The sequence below is a fragment of the Mya arenaria genome, chromosome 12 (genome assembly GCF_026914265.1).
Source record: "Mya arenaria isolate MELC-2E11 chromosome 12, ASM2691426v1".
Taxonomy (NCBI): domain Eukaryota; kingdom Metazoa; phylum Mollusca; class Bivalvia; order Myida; family Myidae; genus Mya; species Mya arenaria.
In genome coordinates this window covers 36,828,921-36,852,709 of record NC_069133.1, presented here as the reverse complement: position 1 = coordinate 36,852,709, position 23,789 = coordinate 36,828,921, and the positions used below count along the sequence as shown (strand labels likewise).

The window sequence follows — 23,789 nt, the reverse complement described above, 5'->3', positions numbered from 1 at the left end:
AGAAGAAGGAAAGACATAGGTTGGAGGAAAATATGTTAGAACAGGGAAGAAGGGGTGATAGAAAGAGGCAAACAGGAGAAGGGAGTTAAAGAAAAGAAGAGTTAAGAGGTAGGGTGAGGAGGAAAAGAGACAATTAAGAGGAGTGGAGAAAAGAATGAAAAGGGTGTAGAATAGGTAAGGAGAAGAGGACATGGAATTAAACACCATTATTGCTAGTACAGGTAGTAATAAAGAAAGACGATTGGGTAGTTCTCGTAACATGCGCGACCACATACACATGTACGATGGTGACTCTGAGAGTCAATGGAAAGAGAGAAGAGAAGACAGATCTCGTACCATGCACGTCCACACGTACGAGTGGTGGCTCTCACTCCGAGAGCCAGGCTCGAAAACCAGCACCGCTAGTTCCCGTACAAATTCATCCAAGATTTGAAATCTCGGGAGATTTTGTTCTGTAACAAAATTTGGACGTTTAAATGGTAGATTTCTTTATCCATTTCCGTGACAATAGGTTTTTTAGAAATGTTCACAGTGGTTCACAGAAAACCTACACGTTATAAAATCATATTTCTAGAGCTTTATTCTGGAGCGATAATTCTTCAAAATTGAGGGGTTTGTCCTATTTTAGAGATTTTGTAATATTTGTATGCCTTCCGGTTTATTCTTTAGTCTATTTATATTATTAATATAATTCTAAATATAAATGTATTATTTATCATAACAATGCTGAACTGTAGCGCGTTTGGCCGTAACAATAAAAGGTGTGAAAAATGGCCATGAATGAAAATAGCGTTGAAACTGAAGTTTCATATATTGGTACAGTACATGTAAAACTGATGTAAATTAAGTATAGCAAGAATGCTGGCTTTTGTACTACAACGTCACAAAATATGTATTGAACCGACGACATGATTGTGCGGTTGTTATGTGTTTGTACAATAATTAATAATTGTCTATTTGGGACGAACAAATGTTCAACATTGAAACTAAACATTGACAAATGATATTATTACATGTCTGTTGTAACGATATGTTACCATGACAAAATAAAAATTGAATGTGTGTGTGCGTGCGTGTGCGTGTGCGTGTGACATTGTTTAGTTCGCTTCGCTTCCATTGATAGTGAGCCTTAAGGTAAACATAATAAATTATAGGACGCAGAATTAAAAAAAAATCATAATTTAACACATGCATTGCCATTGGAAAATAGGTAAAACGCGAGAATTGCCTTGAATCGCATGGTAGATTTGTCTCATTGCTAAAGTAATCGGGGGCCGGGCGGGGTTAAGACGCCGTGGCGCTGCTGACAAGCCGATCGGGACCTGGCCGATGTCGCGACGGTTGCAATAGGTTCGGATTCCACACAAGGGGACTTGTTGGACATGCGCATTGCCTACTGCCTCATGGTGAACAATATATTAGGGAGCATGTACTTCATAGAGCAGGAGCTACGGTCATGTAACCCAAGTTTGAACAGGCGGTGACCGTATAAGAGGGTCATCAAGATGTTATCAGAACAGAACAATACAGTTATCAATATTGTTGCAGTCTTACCAGCCCTTTCGAATCTTTCTGTGAAATAGCTAAATGATAACATGTATAAATTTTTATAACAGGTATTTTAGGATCTATTCAATATGTTGATCTAGGCCAGTTACTTTTATATTAGTGGGTAGTAGTAACTCTGGAAGCCTGTGTTTGCCCATACCGATGACCTCGTGAAAGTTGCCCATACAGATAACTTCGTGAAAGATGTCCATACAGATGACTTCGTGAAAGTTGCCCATACAGATAACTTCGTAAAAGTTGCCCATACAGATGACTTCGTAAAAGCTGTCCATACAGATGACTTCGTGAAAGTTGCCCATACAGATGACTTCGTGAAAGTTGCCCATACAGATGATTTCGTGGAAGTTGTCAATACACATTACTTCGTGAAAGCTGCCCATACAGATGACTTCGTGAATGTTACCCATACAGATAACTTCGTGGAAAGCTGCCCATACAGATGACTCAGTGAAAGCTGCCCATACAGATGACTTCGTGAAAGTTGCTCATACAGATGCCTTCGTGAAAGCTGCCAATACAGATGACTTCGTGAAAGGTACCCATACAGATGACTTTGTGAAAGCTGCCCATACAGATAACTTCGTGGAAAGCTGCCCATACAATACGTGAACTATGAAAAAAGCATATGAAAATAAAATGCATTCAACGGACAAAATCCTGAATATATTCATAGAATTTTCAATGCGAACAAATAACATTTAACATTTAAATCCTGCTCACTTCTCGTACTCGGCTTTTAACCTCTCGCTTTTTTGTCTGGAATTGCACAATTAGGCTCACGTGTTGATCCTATTATTATTTTATTTTACTTTCCATACTGAAAAAAACCCTCCTCAAATAAGTTAAAAAATACTGGTCCAGACTTATTATTTTGGGGGAAATGTATAAATGTCTGATAACATGATAATTGGTTGTTTCAGTGTAAGATCGTAATATATTTCACCGAGTGAGCACCAAAAATTGTATTTCACGAACGGCGTAGCTACGAGCAAAATATTCACTTTTGGGGTTCACGATTTTTTGAAATTGAGCTGTTCGACGTTTCAATCAAAAGTACATATTAACAAGAAGTCTTAGCAATAAAATAAAATATTTCAAAATGTTGCGAGCAATTTTCGACGAATCGTCATACCAGATCCATTAGTCCTTTATCGAGACCCCTTTTCTACGAACATCCAACCTGTCATCAAAAAATATCATGCACAGTTATAGTTTGTCAGAATATACGCAAAGACATCTAGTCTAATTTTAAAATAAACGTCTTGTCTGAATTACATTACCACATTTCATAGTGATTATTTAAAGCTGCACTCTCACAAATTGAACGACATAACTTTTGCGAAAAAGCATGGAAACCAGTTATATAAGACAAAAAAAATAAGATCGCAGATTTTTATATTGCAGTTCAAAAATTGATGTTTTATGCATTTTTCTTAAACCGTAGGTTTAAGCCATAAAACATTAATTTTCGAACGGAAATATTAAATTCTACGATCTGATTTTTTTGTCAGCAATTTTATCATTGGTTTGCAGATATTTACGCAAAAAATTGTCTTTTCCAAGACAAAAAAGTGGTAAAAATGGTATATCTGTGAGAGTGCAGCTTTAAGAATCTCTTAGTAGTTGTTAAAAGTTTATAGTAGCTCTTAGTATTATTAGTGGCTATAAGCAGGACTAAATGGCAACGAATACACGGAGACCAGTCTTGCGTGAAAGGTTTGTTTTAAAGTCATGGATTGATATTATTGAAAAGATCACAGGACAGCAGGGGTGGAGCTTGAGTTGGGAAAATGGTAAGAATAATAATAATAGTTTATTCAAAGATAATTATAGTTTATTCCAAAATACATATCCTGTGAGACAGTGCTATTTTTCCACAGATACTTAACTCCTTCGGCTTCAATTTCTATACGGTGAAAAGCCAGTTGAATGTGGTATAACACCAGGGGGTGCGCCTCTCTTCTGTAAAACGATGTTGAAGTCCAGATAAAAAATAAAAAAAAAATAAAAAAAATAAGGGCTATTATTGTTATAATAATAAAATCAGAGTTATTGTCATTTCGCACTGCACTCCTTCTCAGCAGTTAACTATGCTGCGGGCCAATAATATATATCTGTGTATGAGGTTTGAAGTTCAAACCTCAACTACTGCTGTTATGCTCCGGACCATAACGTACTATATATCTGTGTATGAGGTTTGAAGTCCAAACCTCAACTACTGCTGTTATGCTCCGGACCAATAATATATATCTGTATTTATACCTCACATAAATGTGTCCCTCCTTTGTATATATAAACTTGATCGGTCCGTATATCACTGTATTTCGAGGAAAATCCAATTTAATGACGTCAGCGGTCCATATTATATTTTGGCCGGTCCGGACCTCGCCAAAAATGTAATATGCACCGCTGACGTCATACAATTGGTAAGTGCGGCTTGCTATTTTCACAACGGCGAAAACTTGTCGCAAGTAAACATTATTAGCTTTGTTCAATAACACACATTTAAATCGCTTTAAAAATATTGAATGGTAATGAAAAATGTTCGGTATAATATAAGAAATATAACACACCACTTCGGGCCATATGGCATTATAAGGACCGGTCAGTCAGCCCCCGAAGGTGAATGGACCGAGGCGTTATACACTTTTGGTGGCTGACTGGCCGGTCCTTATAATGTCATATGACCCTCAGTGGTGTGTTATATTCCTTAAGTATGAGGTTTGAAGTTCAAACCTCAACTACTGTTATTCTCCTAACAAATATTAAGTATAAAAATAACAAAAGAAAATAACTATTTGAAAAACTGATCGAACAAAAAGATATTGTTCAAGTTACACTCTTATTCAAAATCAATATATACACATGTATAACAAACATCAATTTTGACTGATAAACCTTGAACAACTTACTAAATAATGCATTTTTGGAACATATTAATTACTGATAACAAGGTTATAACCGTGTATTTAATAGCAGAAACTGCAAAAATATTAAATGATTGGTGAGTGCTTAAAGATTTACTGTGGTCTACTTTCGTCTCATGAGGTAGAAATACCGTGATTTATGCTCATTTCTTTCAAATTTAACTCGACATTCTTCATAAGAACCATTGTTTTCGACATTTATTTATCCTTTTTAGCATTATCCTACATCGTGCATCTTTAAAGTTGCACTTTTACTCCCAAATAAGATTTTCCACAATTAATAGTATTGTTTCAATAATCCAAAAAGGATGAATAAATGTCGAAAACAATGGTAATTATGAAAGATACCGAGTTGAATTTGAAAGAAATGAGCATAAAAGACGGTATTTTACCATATGAAACTATAGTAGACCACAGTGAATCTTTTAGAATTCACCAATCATTTAATATGTCTGCGTGTTCTGCTGTTAAATACAATCTTGTTATCAGTAACTAATATTTTCCATAAATGCATTATTCAGTAAGTAGTGAAAGGTGTATCAGTCAAAATTTATATTTGTTATACATTTGTATGTATTGATTTGAATAAGAGTGTCACTTTAAGTTTCATAAATGAAATAAAGACACTTTGAAAATTCATATTCTGTAGTTGATAAAGCGTCTGGACAGTCAACTGAATACAATTAATAATACACCTTTTTACACATACAAGAGATTAATTTCATTTAATTCGCAATGTATAATTGATATAACAAAAGTATTCTATAGCATGACATATATTCTAATAAATATGATCAAGTTCACTCACAAATTATAGTCATATTAGACAATCGTCTAAAATCAAATTGTCAAATTGTATTTAAATATAAAGAAAACTTTCTTGCAAGCATAACGCACAAACATAGTGTCCATCAAACGTGTGTAAATTAGCTATTCTGTCTTGAGCGGAATGATCAGTTTGACCAAAACACGATTTCCTAGTGCAAACTTTAATATCGCCAACTAGCGGTCGATACTTTTAACCAAAGAATTTAATTTTCATTTTAGTCGTAAACTCAAACAAAGACAATTACATACCTTCACAGTTAAGACGCCGTCTTCATTATTAAGATAATACCGATATTATCTTCATGGCAGTTGAATCAGATCGAAATAAGCATATCTGTGGTCTGCGAATGGTGGACAGTCAAAAGCAAAAATCTCCCAAGTTATGCCTCAGATATTAATGAATAATGATTTCGTCGGCTTCAATACGTTTCCTGAACTGTAAATGAAGAGTAAGGTCAATTTGGGCACCAAGTGTTTACCCATCGTAATCTACAACATGTTCTTATTGACCACCGAGCTGACAATTCATTGGAAACTCAACACATTCATGACCGAGTTCTGACCACGCTAAAAAGTTTAGAACCAAGCGTAGTGTTATTAAAGCGTGCAAAACGCGTTTTAAAATGAAACCTGTAAAAATAAGTACAAGACAATTTTAAAACACTTTATTTGACGCGACCCGATGTCCGCGTGTATATATATAGACAAGGCTTAAGGATTTTTCTTTTAGATTTTTTTTAAGAAAAGCGAATACTTATCAATAACACATTCAGGGGCTTAGCCAGCGTTACGCACATACGCATGTGCGTAACATCAACTTGAAAAATGAAAAAAAATATATGGCCAAAAATGTTATCAAAGTCGATGGCTAAGCTAGCTATTGATATCAGAATAAACGGAAGATCAGCTATAGTAAGCATTGTTTCTCTGTGATAGATACGGCTTATTGAGCCTAAATTAATTACATCGTAACTACAAAGACGACGGCCTCGAACCTATAAATCCCTCCAAATACACATCAGTGCTCAAATTGTTAGTTCCATTTTCCTCTATTTCCCTGGGGTGTCCCCCACCCCCTGAATCCCCCCATGGCTACAGAGATATTCCCTTACCACACCCTCCCCTTTCGTGCGTAACATTCATTTAAGCCTGGCTACGCCCCTGACATTTCTTTCAACTTGTCTTAATCTGTGTTGTAAAGGAACCCTTTTTATGTCCGTTAATAGTTAAACAATCGATATAACATGTTGTTGTAAAAAATGTTAACTTGCCGGCTATAACAATAGCTGACAAACTCAAACGCTGCCTTTTTATTTAGACTGTTCGCTGGTCAGACGCAGTGGTTATTTCCCTTTGTCAATGGAAAGTATTGCCCTTGAAAAATCGGTACATATCCACGCGCTAACCTGTCGGAAATTGTAACTATAATAAACACAGGCTACAAGTCTGTGATTTATATGGCGACGGAAGACATTCTTTACGCGTATGGACTATTTTCCGTACATCTCCTAAAATTGTACCGCAGACATTAACAGTGAAATGACTAATTGGTCGCCATCCTGGTGGTGGAGGATACATGTTTCCTTTAATCTTGAAAGTTTTTCTGACAGCATGGCCCTCTCTTGTTGTAATATGTTGCATACAAATTCATGCCATCCCTGCATATTTCTGTCACTTATTAGAATGTTTTAACTTATGTTTACTCTTATTGGAATAATGATAAAAACATGTATATTCACACCTAAACTCATTCAGCAGCTTTGATGATGTCTGCATCAAAATTCGCATCGTCTCGTTTGGGGGTTATTTCAACTTTTTGACATTTGAATTTCTCATGTAACTTTAAATAGCGACAAATGACTATCATTTTTTAACAATTATTCACCACACAAACAGCTTTTAGACCACACTCACTCTAATCCAACCAATCGGCATTCGCTATTTCATTGCTCCATTTCTCATATACACGTTTTAAAATCAGAAATATATACAACTCCTAAAACACACGATTCTTCGAGGCAAAATGGATCACATTTGATGAACAGTTAAGCATGAAACTGTATTGATAGGACATGAAAAATAATATGTAATTTATCAGGCACCTATTTTTAAAACGTCTTTCATGGTTTTATAATAAATATACTTTAAAAGCAAGTTTTGGTTGTAGGTGTCTAATTCGTCTCAATGAAACCTTAACACCGTAAACAGCGGGCATATAAGATAAAGAACAATGAAAAAACGATCCAGGGCCAGTTGCTAGTTGTTTATATTGATCGTGGTGAATTCCGTCTAAAAGTGTAATATGAGAAGTATAATGACGAAAGTATAGTTTTCTAAACCTTTACTCAAGTCGTTTACGACAAAACTTTAACCCCCACCTGGTAAGGGTCGGGGCATTGGTGTTTGTGTATTGCGGTGTATCTTATAATGTATAAATACTAAGTAAACTTTATCCCCCCAAAGACCCCCCTCCCACTATGCCAACCACTGTGCCATATTTACGAAAAACAGTGACTTGTGCATGCTGCTGTTCTCATTTTAGATTGTTTTTTCTTATTTCTATTAGCAGACAGTAGCGTTAGTAAGTAGTTCAATGGCGATAATTAAACATCAAACAACAGTTAATAATACTTAAAAACATTACATCTTTTCCCACAAGTTACAATTCAAACTTTAAGTGCTATTTTTGTATAGCCATACCAAATCACTTTTGTTGGTTTGCTTTATTCAATCATCTGAAAATCTTTGAAAGCGTTATTGGGATAATAACTTCAAAACATGAACCCTTTTGATGTTAAAGAAAAATTACAGATACTGTTCATGTCTATCTCTATATCAATTACATTAATGCACAAAATAATATTCAATTTAGTTTTTCGACGACCCGTTTAAAAAACATCCGTCCTTGGACTCTTAACGGAAATTCCGATATGGCAATTCCTTGCAATGTGTACGGTAAACATTAATTCGTGATTGAGCCAAACCAAAACACGCATTGTCTGAGGTATGCAAAGTTAAATGGTATTTGGATTGTATGAGTCTTTCGATTAAAGAACACAAGAACCAAACCTCCTCGCTTTAGTTTACGTGGTCTAAGTCGGATAGACACCTCGTGGACGTATCTATGACATATATACCCGAGCGTACAAAGCCTTGAAACGCGAATATGATTTGCAAATAATGGTATTTGATTTCATCTTGTTCCATTTATCTTCATTCTTTTTTGAGCTAAACACACTTTAGGGCTTAAAGTCTCTTTTTCTGGAAATCATTCATCAATTATATCAATTATATTCACAAATGAAATGCAAAGCCCTTTGAATGAAGGATTAGTAAGGATAACGATACAAGTATAAACAAATATATCCTACTTCGGCTATAACATTTATTTAATAAAATAAAATCAACTGCTTTTAAGGGATTATGTTTTAAATTTTAGATTGCTATAATGAATAATGTGGCGCCAAAGTAAACTAATATTAATACTGGAACCCAAAATGCAGAAACACATAATATTTGAATTGAATTTGTGCTTTCATCGTGTTTGTACCCTCCCCTTCCCATTGAAAAATGATAAAAGTGAAAAACATAATATTTTTTTGTGTGTGAAATTTTGTGTAAAATGTTTTGCTGTGAGTCTTTCGTAGATTGTATATAGGTTTGTGAGTAAATTCGTGTTTAACTGACCATTCCGAGGCGGTAGTACTATTGTCTAATATTTATATCGATCTATTTTAATGCGTATGTGATCTGTTTGTGGTGTTTGTACGATTGTGTATCCCCTTAAGTGGCATATAGGCCCTTACCATGTGGCTTTAAACAGGGTTTATATTTAAATGGTTGACTACAGGGCTTGTCCCTGTAGCTTTCAGTGTAGTTTTGCATTCATTTTATTTAAATATATTCACAGTGAATGTATGGCTCTAGTTTCGTTTATATTAATGACGGAATAATTCATTTTTGTGCATCCACTTCGTAGAATTAAAGTTCATTAGGTTTTAAAGGTAAACAAAATAAAAACAGAGCAAGGGTTTGAGCTGAATATGTCATTTAATATTCAAATGACTGATGAAAATATACACAACATATATATGTTGAAATATAGTTTGCATTACAAAAAATCATTTTGAAACTAAGTTGAGTGGATAATTGAAGGAAAGCTGTGCTAATGAATGATGTCTGTGAATGTTGCATTATGACAAGGAGGAGTCAATATTTGAGCATTGCTCCGGCTGTATCCATTCTTCTGGTTAGTGTAGAGAAATTCCTAATGCAGTGAAAACTACAGGGAGCTTGTTTAATTGCAAAAGATCTAAAAGGCAAAGACAAACACATTATAATTATGTTGATAATGCTTTTTGTGGGGGTTTTGCAGTATTAATTTATATATCCCTATATTTTTCACTGCCTTGAGACGCCCAGGTTAAATTTTATGAACACACATTTGGGTTATACCAGTTTCAAGGCCGCATCCAGGAAATGCAGCATCATAGAGGAGCAACATGGGATGTGCGCCCATTCACCCGGAACCAAAATATATCGGTTCTTAACGTGGAATGTTGGGGTCGTGGTGCTCTCAAAAGAACATTATATGTAGTTTAACAAAATATATTGTTTTCGACCATTCAGGCATTAAATGTTTATGTTGATAGTTTCAGGGTAGACCCGAACTGAGTTAGTCCCCCTCTCCCCTTTCAAAAATAATCACGTATGGAATTATTAAAAGTATAAAAAACGAAAACAAAATTATTTCAAATAGTAAAGGGCCACGGTTCATGACCGTTTTAAATAATATTCAGAAAAAGTCGATAGCCCATTACAATGATGCATTTATGTTGTCTTGGTAGACTTGGTCTTAAAATAGATTAGTGCTTGTTAATATGGATTTATCAATATAACCATTTTAAAAGACAATGTGCAGCCATTGATAAACTTTAAATTAATAAATGCATATTAACGAACATTAATCGACTTAGGTTTTGATTTTTTGCATCTGTTTTAAACGTTCCGTGATTGCCCGTTAAAGGGGCTTTACTCGGTATGATGAAATAGCGAAAAAATTGAAAATTGTCGAAAACTGACATAAACTTGGTATCAATGTGTACAATGCATTGACTGAAGTACCACATAGTTGACAATTAATTTATTTTTCGCAGGTTTTTCGTATTTTTTTCATTAAAAAGATTACTAGGTATGTCTACCTAGTAGAATTCATTCCTTATGCGTGATTGGCTAGTCGATGTTATCACGTGATATTACCAAAGTTAGGTATATAGCTTAAATATTCCATCCATATAGTAAGCATTCGTAGTACAGTGGATACTGCACTTAACTGCAATTTAGGCGACACCGGTTCGAACCTGGCCTCCGACTCGATCTTTGTTTTTACATTTTGGTATTTTTTTACAATTATGTTATCAAAGAGTAAAACATTTTATTAAATAATTGTCCTGAGATTCGTGAAAGAAAAAAAACTTTTTATTGTGCCAATCTGGTGTACAGTCCCTTTAAAAGTCTATAGCAACTGCCTGACTGAAGAATAACAAAAATAAATGTGTGGCAAATTTAAAAACAAAAATGAACAAAAAGCTCATGACAACGTAACAAATACCAGAGGAAAATATAGTTTTCGACATAATCTGCAACATCAATGTTGAGGAACAGATTACCATATATATCTCATAATCGCAAGTTCACAAGCAAGAGACAGTATTTTTGCATCAAAACACGCTTTATCACAAAACGATACAACACATGTTGAAAGGAAATGAATGAAATAATCATAAAAATCTACATGCATTTTCAAGAATGTTATTCATCAAATACTTTGTTAAAGTTAACAACATTGTTAACGTAGTCTTTGTTATATTTCAAACCATTACTGCTCTTGGATACACTGGTAATTTACCATTTATTAAACGAATTGAGGCAACTATTTCAGCTGTTTTTGTTTAAATTAAATTATCTGAGCACATCATCAAATATTTCACGTCTAAATGTTAACAACGATGTCGTTAATCACGTTGTTAACTTTAACAAAGTTCTGAACAATCGGCACAATATTCTATATCATAACACGATAATTAAAAACGCAACATATTATCCCGATTCCAACACTACATGTATCACGCGTTTTATTTGTTCTTGTCCTAGTCATTGCTAAATACCAGTTTTATTTTGTTCAATACATGTCAATGTAACAGTTATGTACATTTTTCCAAGAAACAATAAAAATACACAACAATAAAACCCAGCCATATTGAACCAGTCAACAAGCAGAACAAGGTTTTATAGTTAAACATGTTACAAAGTTCACTGTTTGCACCATAGGCAATGTGATTTCATACAAAGAAATGATAATTTTATACTAAGTATCCATGGTCTTCAGAAAATGTCTAACCATGCTCGCCCGCGTTTAGATTCGGTCACAGAAACTGATAACGCCATATTACCCTCTTGTGTCACATGTACCTATTACAGCTTGCTTGTCGCGGTTCTGATTTCCAGCGAAGGATATAAGACCTAAATGTTTAACATATTGTCATTTCCAGGGGCGGTTCAAGGTATTGACGTTAGAGGGGGCGTAACTTTAGGGCGCATTATGACATGTGCCCCTCCCTCAAAAGCTACATTGATATGTTTTAATGTTTACAAGGGTGTAATGTCAGTGCAATATTACATTTTCCAACGACAAAATAGTTTTTCTTTGAGAAATCGTCTAAATTCCGAGTTGAATAAGCCAATAATGTAAGGATTAATAGTGCTGTTGAGCATGTACGTCCTTATAATCATTCGCATCCATAACGGCATCTCGGACTCACTTTCTTCTGTGAGTAATCGTATGGTCAACACAGGCACCAAGCTGATCACAGAAGCCGCAGTTATAACGAAAATCATCAGCGTGATTTTCCTTTGAATTGCTCTTCTTGCTTTGATCTTGTCTGACGATAAAGTGGATGGTTGGGCATGGTCTTGTATGTTCATTTTCCCATCTGAAATCGTTTCTGAAGTCTTGCGGTCCTGTAAGTTGGTAGGTTCGTTGCTTTTTATATCTGTATGATGACGGAGAGGAGCTGAAAGGGGTATCCCGCCATTTCGGTTTTCTTTTTCTATTTTGTATCTTTCAATTTGTTTCGTCTGGTCAGGTTTTCTCTTCATGATCAGCTTATAGGCAATGGCACCGTATAAAACGCCCAATATAATAATAGTCAAAATAACTAGAAAAAAACTGAACGAAATGAAAACTATTTGAATAAGTTGCATCACTTCTTCTTCAAAGTAGAAACAACTATAACCTGTTATAGTGACATTGTTTGGCATTGATATTGGAATCGGGACTGCTCCGCCGATGGCAAATTCTCGAATAGCCAAGACAAACGAAAAGATAACTGTTCCTATGATTGCCATTTTCGCTGCTTTCATAGAAAATCGTTTCGAGGACAGTGCCATTACAATGCAAAAGAATCTATCAATAGCAATTGGTATCAACAAAAACAGAGAGTTTGAAGGAAACACATGGGTGAACAATAGCTGGAATTTGCACAGAATATTGTTATGGTATGTATAGGTATTTGCCACATCGTAAATTGTTCCCGTTGCAAGGAAGGTTGAAGCCAGTAGGTCATTAAAAAGAAGGGCAATCAAGCAGATATTCGAAACAGATTGTTTTCCTTGTTTCAAATAAAATGTTAGAACTAGAAAATTTCCAACAATGCCCAGAAAACAGACAGCGGCAATAAATATGACTTCTGGAATTAATTCTTCCAATTTCCTCTGATTGTATGCATTCAACATCTCCTTGTGGGAGTCAATCATTTTTTTCTCCCTAAAACGGAAAACAAATGGCTATTTATGTAAGTAATGGTTTTACATCTTTTACTTGGCAATAAACTAAAAATATGAGAAATGTTAATAACTGTGCTAATATTAACAATTACATGCTATCTAATGCTTATCATGATGAACATAATGATGATGATAACAAAAAAATGTGAGGTAGTAATAAAAGATGAACTAAAATTGCAATAGTTTTAACAATACCTGTACTATTTCGTTATATATATATCCGTCCTTTATTATTCTTGTCTTTTCCGTTACTGCGGCGTTGTTATAGAACATCCAGTTTATAAAGCACTGCAGATAACCAATTATAAATCCATGACGTAAGTAGCATCAGATGCGGTCTGACTTTCGTTTGTCAATAACACATCCATAAAAAGATCATCCAATGGCTATGTTTTGATTTTACATAGAAGGTGTGGCTTAACGGCCTCCGATGAAAGGTAAAGTTTTTCATATTCGTTCAAATTTTAAAAGTTGTGCCGAATCTAGTGCCTAGTCAGGGGCGTAGCTAGCCCTCTTTGCATGTTGTTTCGTAATTGTGCTAGGGGTCCGGGGGCATGATACTTCGAAATTTGTTGAAAACCATGGTGCAATCTGGTGCATTCTGGGCGTTCTGAGGTGCTTAATTTATTACTGGAAAATGGACAGTTTTAGGATAATGTACTCAAGTAAGCATACTGCAACATTGGCTGATATTTTTGTGTCAGAATTATGTGGATTAAGCCGCGAACTCGCGTAAAGGCAGCTACGCGCCTGCATTATTGGCAATACACTGGGTAGTCAACCCAGGCATCGGAGGTTCAGTCATTCGCCTCATCAATAAAGTACGAATCGTCTTTACGGAGGGACTTTAAACAAGGATTCCGTGTGATATGCTTTACACTGACCGACGTTAATAGACCATCGTAGCTCTATTAAGGTTACTTTCTTTTCCTCTCCCGTCGATGAGGAATGAAGGGCTGCCTCTGATCTCAGTGCAATGGATTGCTGTCTAGTTTACGTGCTAGACCAAATACATAGCAGTGGATACTGCGTCTGTAGAGGGACCAGCAGACCATAACAATAAATGATAATGGTTTAACTTTTTTATGCCTTACATCTACTTTACACTTAGATCGTTACTCTTTTATGAAAGTACTTTAAATCCTTTTATTATATTGTTTTATCTCTCCAAACACTTTTAAATTGATTTCTGTGGAACCGATAAAACAGTTATTAAAACATTTTAATCCTTATTGAAATTATCTGATGATTGATTAGAACTAACTTATCGGTTTTGCCAATCTTTTGTATTCATTTTTTTTAGCCTGAAGTGAAAACACTTTATATTTGATATTATGCGATCCATTGTTAATGCTATTCATAATTTCGTATTTTCATCTTATTGAAAAGCCATTATAGATTCATCACTCAAGATGAAATGATATAAATTATTTATGAAAAATGAGATTGAAGTATAATGACCTAAACACAATCAATCTAATGAGGCAAATGAATGGATTCATCATCTTGAAAAATATGATTATTTATAACTGTGTGTGAGATTGTGCTTGTATGCGTGATTACGTATGTGTGTGTGTGCGTGCGCGCTTGGGCGTGTGTATGTGTGTTTGTTCATGCGTGCGTGTTGGTGTATGTGTGGATGATTGCGTGCCGGCGTGCGTGTATGCATACGTGCGTGTGAGTTTGTGTGTATGTGTAGGTTGGTGGGTACGGGCGGGCGTGCGTGGATACGATTACGATTTTTTTTGTATTACAAACAAAGAAAAATTGTTAATTTTTAGTAGTATAAATTTATTTAATAATAATTTGGACGCCCCCTCCCCCCTACTGTTCTCAACTGCGAATCACTTTGTAAAATTGAAAACATTTTATTATTTCAGAGCCATGTAATATATGTATTGTTTATTTATCCTCATTTGCCATGTATAATGCATGGTATGAGTTCTTATACGGTATTTGATCTGAATTTTTAATCGTAATAATGTCAACATAAATCCTCGCCAACAGCAGCAGTCACAATAATCAAGTCACTGGCAACGACAGCAAGTGAACAAACTATAAAATCACAAAGGCATGACCGTTTTTTACTAATACGCGTATATTTGACGTTTATGTTTAAAGTTTTGGCTACTGAGCTTGTTTCTGTATTTTTACATATAGATATTCTTAGTAATAAAAGTCGGGTTTTGTTTGCGTGCATCATTTCAGAATTATAGCAAGACAATACGAGTGTTTGTTACAAAGTATTCAATGTAACGTGACATCTTAAATATCTACAAGTGTCAATATTGTTCGTTAAAAATCGATAAGTTCTTTACATCTCAAAAGCTACAAGATAAGATCATATAAAAGAAAATGCAAATTTTATAACTTTGTCAGATTGTAATCAAACTTGGTTAGTTTTGTCGGAATAATTTCTGATAAAATTCAATTACGAACAGATGAAATCTATTCAAAAAGTAGCCCGCTCGGATGAACTACAACAAAAGCTTACATGAACTACGACATGTACAGTTTCACAGTTTTATTTTACCTTCAACACATAATACAAAGACGTGTTTTGACGTCATCAACATGCATAATACAGAATGTTGTATATTAACTTGTAATATATATATATATATACTTGTATATATACTATATATATATATATATATATATATATATATATATATATATATATATATATATATATATATATATATATATATATATATATATATATATATATATATATATATATATATATATTGTATTGTATATTGTATATATACTTGTATATATATATATATATATATACTTGTATATATATTACAAGTTAATATATATATATATTAACCAGGCTGTATGGGTTAGTAATGTAGTACTAAGTAGGTAAAAATATATAATTAGTTTGAGTACATAAACAGATAGAACTATTTATAAGGACAGTGGATGGTATAATTAGTAAACAGATAGAACTATTTAGAAGGACAGTTGATGGTATAATTAGTAAACAGATAGAATCATTTATAAGGACAGTTGATGGTATAATTAGTAAACAGATAGAACTATTTATAAGGACGGTTGATGGTATAATTAGTAAACAGATAGAACTATTTATAAGGACGGTTGATGGTATAATTAGTAAACAGATAGAACTATTTATAAGGACAGTGGATGGTATAATTAGTAAACAGATAGAACTATTTATAAGGACAGTGGATGGTATAATTAGTAAACAGATAGAACTATTTATAAGGACAGTGGATGGTATAATTAGTAAACAGATAGAACTATTTATAAGGACAGTGGATGGTATAATTAGTAAACAGATAGAACTATTTATAAGGACAGTGGATGGTATAATTAGTAAACAGATAGAACTATTTATAAGGACAGTGGATGGTATAATTAGTAAACAGATAGAACTATTTATAAGGACAGTGGATGGTATAATTAGTAAACAGATAGAACTATTTATAAGGACAGTGGATGGTATAATTAGTAAACAGATAGAACTATTTATAAGGACAGTGGATGGTATAATTAGTAAACAGATAGAACTATTTATAAGGACAGTGGATGGTATAATTAGTAAACAGATAGAACTATTTATAAGGACAGTGGATGGTATAATAAGTAAACAGATAGAACTATTTATAAGGACAGTGGATGGTATAATTAGTAAACAGATAGAACTATTTAGAAGGACAGTGGATGGTATAATTAGTAAACAGATAGAACTATTTAGAAGGACAGTTGATGGTATAATTAGTAAACAGATAGAACTATTTAGAAGGACAGTGGATGGTATAATTAGTAAACAGATAGAACTATTTAGAAGGACAGTGGATGGTATAATTAGTAAACAGATAGAACTATTTATAAGGACAGTGGATGGTATAATTAGTAAACAGATAGAACTATTTATAAGGACAGTTGATGGTATAATTAGTAAACAGATAGAACTATTTATAAGGACAGTGGATGGTATAATTAGTAAACAGATAGAACTATTTATAAGGACAGTTGATGGTATAATTAGTAAACAGATAGAACTATTTATAAGGACAGTTGATGGTATAATTAGTAAACAGATAGAACTATTTATAAGGACAGTTGATGGTATAATTAGTAAACAGATAGAACTATTTATAAGGACAGTTGATGGTATAATTAGTAAACAGATAGAACTATTTATAAGGACAGTTGATGGTATAATTAGTAAACAGATAGAACTATTTATAAGGACAGTTGATGGTATAATTAGTAAACAGATAGAACTATTTATAAGGACAGTGGATGGTATAATAAGTAAACAGATAGAACTATTTAGAAGGACAGTGGATGGTATAATTAGTAAACAGATAGAACTATTTAGAAGGACAGTGGATGGTATAATTAGTAAACAGATCGAACTATTTATAAGGACAGTGGATGGTATAATTAGTAAACAGATAGAATTATTTATAAGGACAGTGGATGGTATAATTAGTAAACAGATATAATTATTTAGAAGGACAGTGGATGGTATAATTAGTAAACAGATAGAACTATTTATAAGGACAGTTGATGGTATAATTAGTAAACAGATAGAACTATTTATAAGGACAGTGGATGGTATAATTAGTAAACAGATAGAACTATTTATAAGGACAGTGGATGGTATAATTAGTAAACAGATAGAACTATTTATAAGGACAGTGGATGGTATAATTAGTAAACAGATAGAATTATTTATAAGGACAGTGGATGGTATAATTAGTAAACAGATAGAACTATTTATAAGGACAGTGGATGGTATAATTAGTAAACAGATAAAACTATTTATAAGGACAGTGGATGGTATAATTAGTGAAAATAAAGTAATTATAGTTAAGGGTTGCCAGATGGGTTTTTTAAAGCTTGACATATTATTGTGACAAATTTGTTCCGGCTATTCAGCTTCAAAGGATCATTTTCACACATAACAGTTTTGAAAGTAAATATATTAGTATTATTCGTGTTTACATAAGGTAGGTATCTTTTCCTATCATTAGTAAAATATTAGCACAGTAAGATAGTGGAATTCATCACCAATTTCATTTAGAGTACATAATTGACATTTTCTATCGTTTCTGTCTATACCGAGCCTCTTCCTTTTTCAATTGGTAAATGATGATTACAAAATGACGGTAAAGTTGGAAGATAGTTGGCAGTTGGTAGTTGGGGATTCGAATATTCAACTACTTACCAGTTGCCAGTTGGGGATTCGAATATTCAACTACCTGCTAGTTGCCAGTTGGGGATTCGACAAACACTGTTTTATTCACTTTTATTCGTATATTCGCCAGTCGGATATTCGACCATTTCCAGTCCATTATTCGCGAATGTTCAACTGCAAACCAGTCAGTAGTTGGGGATTCAGATGATGTCTATATGTATGCTTTTAAAGATCACATATGGGAAAATTAGTGAAGTAGTTGATTATTTGAATCCCCAACTACCAACTACCAACTACCTTCCAACTTTACCGTCATGATTACAAAGCCTAAAATTTATTAGAGACGGGACAAGGACTGTACTTTGAGAGACGATTGGCCAATTAAACGACTCAAACACTTCCGATATTCGAATATCATTATCACCATGACTATAAAACATATTGAGCACACCAAACGTTGACTGTTGATTGCTCCTTTCTTAAGCAGTAAGTTCCGTGAGAAAATAATTACAATAGAGGGATAATTTTCTACTCGATAATTAAGAAACGCGAAATTAGTTACAATTATTCTTCAGGGTGTATATGGTATATAAATTGTTTTCTGAAATATTGAAAATCATATTTTGTGAAATCTTCACCATCAAACGTTTCCTACTGCAACTTCTGTACAGAATATCACGTATCAATATGCCACTCAGGTAGGATTTTATCAAATAGTTTAGATATTTTTTATTAGTAATGTTTATAAAACTGACTTAACGTTCGGTGTTGTTCTTTTACAGATAGAAAAAAAAGACTGACAGACATTTTATTAAAGTGACACTCTTAATCAAAATCAATAACATCAGTTTTGGCTGATAAACCTTTAATAATTTACTTAATAATGCACTATATGGAAAATGTTAATTACTGATAACAATATTGTAACGGTGTATATTTAAAAGCAGAAAGCGCAAAAATATTAAATGATTGGTGAATGCTAAAATATTTACTCTGGTCTATTATAGTCTTATAAGAAAAGAAATACAGTATTTTATGCGTATTTCTATCAAAATTCAACTCGGTATCCTTCATAAGAACTATTGTTTTCGACATTTTTCATCTTTTTTTGGAATATTAAACAAAAGAATTAATTGTGGTTAATCTTATTTGGGAGTAAGAGTGTATCTTTAAGACTAATACATCGTGAATCGTCTAAACCCATAACCAGGAAAAGGGTAAAAAAAGAATACTGGATAGTGATAGTCGCAATGTTTCAAGTTTTGATTTAGATTTGATTCTTTGTTGTTGATGATGTTGTTATTGTTGTTATTAATTGAAGACAGTATTATATAATAGTAAAGGTGTTAAGATATATGAACACTATTAGAAATATAAGGGTGTCTAATGAAACATATAAAAATCAAATCAAAATATTAAGAAGCATAGACAATTAAACCTGTGAGGCATTGAATTTCTTTTTCTCAAATTTAAAATGATCAAAATACATCAGCAAAATTTTATTTAAAGTAACACCATATTCATAATCATTTCACACACATGTATAAAAAAACCCATAAATTTTGAGTGATTAACCTTTACGAAATAATGCATTTATGGAAATCAGTAATAACTGATAACAAGATAATAACCGTGTATTTATTTGCTGAAAACGCAAAAATATTAAATGATTGGTGAGTGCAATTAGATTTTCTGTGATCTACTATCGTCTCGTAAGGTAGAAATACCGTGTTTTCTGCACCTCTTTTTTCAAATTGAACTCGGAATCCTTCATAAGAACAATTGTTTTTTTATATTTATTAATCCTTTTTGGTATATTTAAACATTTGTATTTATAGTGGTAAATCTTATTTAGGAGTAAGAGTAAATCTTTAAAAATCGATTCAGTCAGTTATGTTTATAACAATGTTCCCATAATCAATTTTCAATGTTCTATTATTTCTGAATGCGCTTGTTCAATGACGTCATTTGCAGATTCGGTGACAACTTCGATGGTTCACTTGTTAAACTCGACGCTGTTTTGAAGCCTAAAGGAGAAGGGAACCAGTTTTGCAGAGAAGACGGCCATGGACAAGACTCGCCATTTACGGTACATGAACACGCAACTTTACCATTTAAAACCGGCAGATTCTCCTTTTTCTTTTTGTGAAATTTAGTTTGTCGAGAGACGCAGGTGTGTCTAAACGAATATCACGAATTAGTATATTTATATTGCTCTTGGTGTCAAACAAACAAGGCAACCGCATTTTCAAAATAAATTATTCTTAAAATACATGCATAACATGCTATTTAAGTCATTTTCACGAAACAGACGCCAATTTTTATTTTCAGATTGAAATTCCTGCAAAACCGATGATGCGACATCGTACTGCCTTTGACGTCAGACGCGGTCTCTTCTTCGGAAAGCGCCTTGCTGATGTAGATCTTACAGTATCAACAATACAGGCAGTCAAAAAGGCCAAAGACGTTTCGTCCATAACTTCAAAATCCATCGAACGTTTAACAAACGGGATCATCAGCGCGGTCGAAACGCTTGAAACCGGAAATGACATGATCGCTGACGGATCAAGTAAATACTCTCTTCCGACCATTCCCGGAAAGCACCACGACCTGACGGCCATCTCCCCGGAAGTGATGGCTGACGTCATTCGTGGATGCTTCAATGACATTATAGGTGACGTCACCATTGTCGATTGCCGGTATCCGTACGAGTTCGAGGGTGGGCACATCAGAGGGGCTGTAAACTTGTACACGAAAGATGAGGTCAACAGCTTGCTTCAGACACCGCTATCTAACGACAAGCGTCACGTGCTGATATTCCACTGTGAATTCTCATCAGAAAGAGGGCCTAAAATGTAAGTTGTCGCTCTAGACGTCGCGCAAGCTAAATTTATACAGCGAAAATGCACTCACCACATATATGGGATATCGTTGAAGGGCATTGTATATTTTGATAAGATATGATCTCTATGTAGGGTAATCTTCACTGTAAATACTGTTCGATTTACGCCCAATATTGCTGGTTGTAAACAATTCAATTTATAAATTGAAAACGTCCCAATATTTATGATAAATAAATGTTATTTTGACGATTAATCTATAAATAAATTCGTTATGGATTTTGTATAATTATTTGTACTTCGACAGGTTCCGGTTCCTGCGCGCGCAAGACCGAATGTTGAACAGTGAGAGGTACCCGCGCCTGAACTTTCCGGAAGTGTACCTACTCCATGGCGGATACAAAGCATTCTTCAACAAGTATCAAGTATGTTTAAAAAACAACAACAACGTTTATAATACTTCTTGGGAACATTGGGCTGTTAGCGTTGATATTTTTATAAAGAATATGACTATGTCTCTATCTATATTTAGACAAAATCTCATGGTGACTACGGATATATAAAAATAAAATCAAAAGATATATATGCCAATGTGTATAATATGTTAGTTCTCCATACTTAAATCAACAGTCATATATAAGCCCGGTTCTGATGATTTTAAGTATGTGACACTCATTTTTTTTGTTTAAATTTGTCGTGTATATACATATAGTTCCACAAAGTCACTCATACATAAATTGTATATAAATTTTATTTCCATCAATTCCAGGACTTGTGTGATCCAATCAGCTACAAACCCATGTTGCATAAGAACCACTCGGCCGACCTTTGTCACTTCCGGGTGAAGTCTAAATCCTGGACGGGGGAGGACTGCAATCAGACGACAAGCAGACGACACCGCAGTCGTCAAGGTCGCCATCTTAGTTTCTGAACGCTTCTTGAACCTTAAGTCAAGGCATTTTAGAAATGTGACAAAGCGGTCAACTCCAAGTGATGTCATTTCTCCCAGTGACGTCATGATCTAAAATGGAACGATCGGAGCACGTTTTAGACTGACTGCGGAGAAAAGTAAAAAAGGCGACGAGATGTATTTCTAGAAATACATGAGCGATTGTTTTACACCTGTGAACATATTTTCAATTTTGTGTTCCTTTAAAATTGTTTTAAATGGTGGATTCTTATAACAATTCAAAACGAAGTTGTGATCGTTTGTTGGAGAAATAGGCCAGGGGAAAATGCAATATTATTATAATTTGAGAATATAACGTAATTACAATGACCTTTAGTTTTATGCCAGACGTTATAAAATCGCAGCACATAAACTTTCCCAATGAACAAGAACAAGGTTTCCGTAAAGGCCTCAGCTGTGTTATCACCGAGTTTAATCTACAAGAGACTATTTATCAACAAATAGAACGAAACAGGAACGTGTACGTAGGCATGCTTGATCAGAAGGCTGCGTTTGATACTGTGTGGTATGATGGACTATTCTTAAAGCTTGGCCAGTTTGGAATTGTCGGAAAAGCCCTCCGTACACTTAAATCATCTTATAGCAATCTTAAATGCGTTGTTAAGCTTAATGGCGATACATCAGATAGCATCAACATACAAAAATCAGTTCGCCAAGGAGGCGTTTTATCTACATCTCCCTTGAATCTTCAGAAATTGATGGACATTGTATATCGCTACTGTAAGTCATGGCGAATAGACATGAATGTAAACAAGTCAGAAATAATCGTATTTACAAGAAAACGTGATCCACCCGAAGTTGCAATAATGTATGGTGACCAGATACTCCCTCAAATTAATAGTGCAAACCACCTGGGTGTGAAACAAGTTTCTACCATGAAGTGCAAAGCACAAATTGAAGAGAGATGCCAAAAAGCTAAAAATGCATTTTTTTGCAATGACTGCTCAAGGTGTACATCCACATGGTCTTAATCCATTAGTTTCGGTAAATCTCTATGTTAAAATCATAATTCCAATTGTTCTCTTTTGTAGTGAATTATGGAATAATATTACACAAAGCGATAAAACAGCATTTTATGGTTAAGAAAATTCAGGGATTTCAATTTCGCACGAGATCTGATATGTGTGAATCAATGCTTGGGCTTCATAAATTGTATTCATCGGTGATCATTAAGAAATTGCTATTCTTACATTTGATACTTTGTCTAGACTCTAAATGCACCACTAAGAATATTTTTCTACGACGATACTTTCAGTTTGTAACAGATAGAAATGTTTCTTTTGGTTTTATTCCTGATATATGTAAAATCCTATGTACATATGGACTTCAAAGCTTTATCAACAATGCTTTAGTTAATCCAGAACGAATTCCCTCTAGACGTCAATGGAAACATACAGTTAAAACTATTGTTTCATTGAAAGATACCTCATTATGGTCAGCACGAACTTTGTCAGACGAGGATTTTAGTCTTTTTAGAATTTTGCAACCGCGTGTAAGTAGAGCAACAGTGTATGATATATTTGACTTAAACTGTTATAAACATATTCGAATGTTTATTGCAAAACTGTGGTGCAAAAGGCCACCACAATTGCCACAACGATGTCATGGATGTCAGACAATTTGGA

At 34.0% G+C, this 23,789-nt stretch overlaps 1 protein-coding gene across 1 annotated transcript; it reads left to right on the top strand.

The window, feature by feature from the left end:
* The first annotated feature begins 190 nt into the window (after positions 1 to 190).
* LOC128210647 (uncharacterized) lies at positions 191 to 22,125 on the top strand. The gene is made up of 7 exons (XM_052915001.1): positions 191 to 410; positions 1,738 to 1,880; positions 1,981 to 2,174; positions 20,329 to 20,443; positions 20,686 to 21,209; positions 21,502 to 21,619; positions 21,964 to 22,125. Exons 1-7 carry the CDS (start codon positions 191 to 193, stop codon positions 22,123 to 22,125), a joined length of 1,476 nt encoding a protein of 491 aa, XP_052770961.1.
* The last annotated feature ends 1,664 nt before the right edge of the window (positions 22,126 to 23,789 follow it).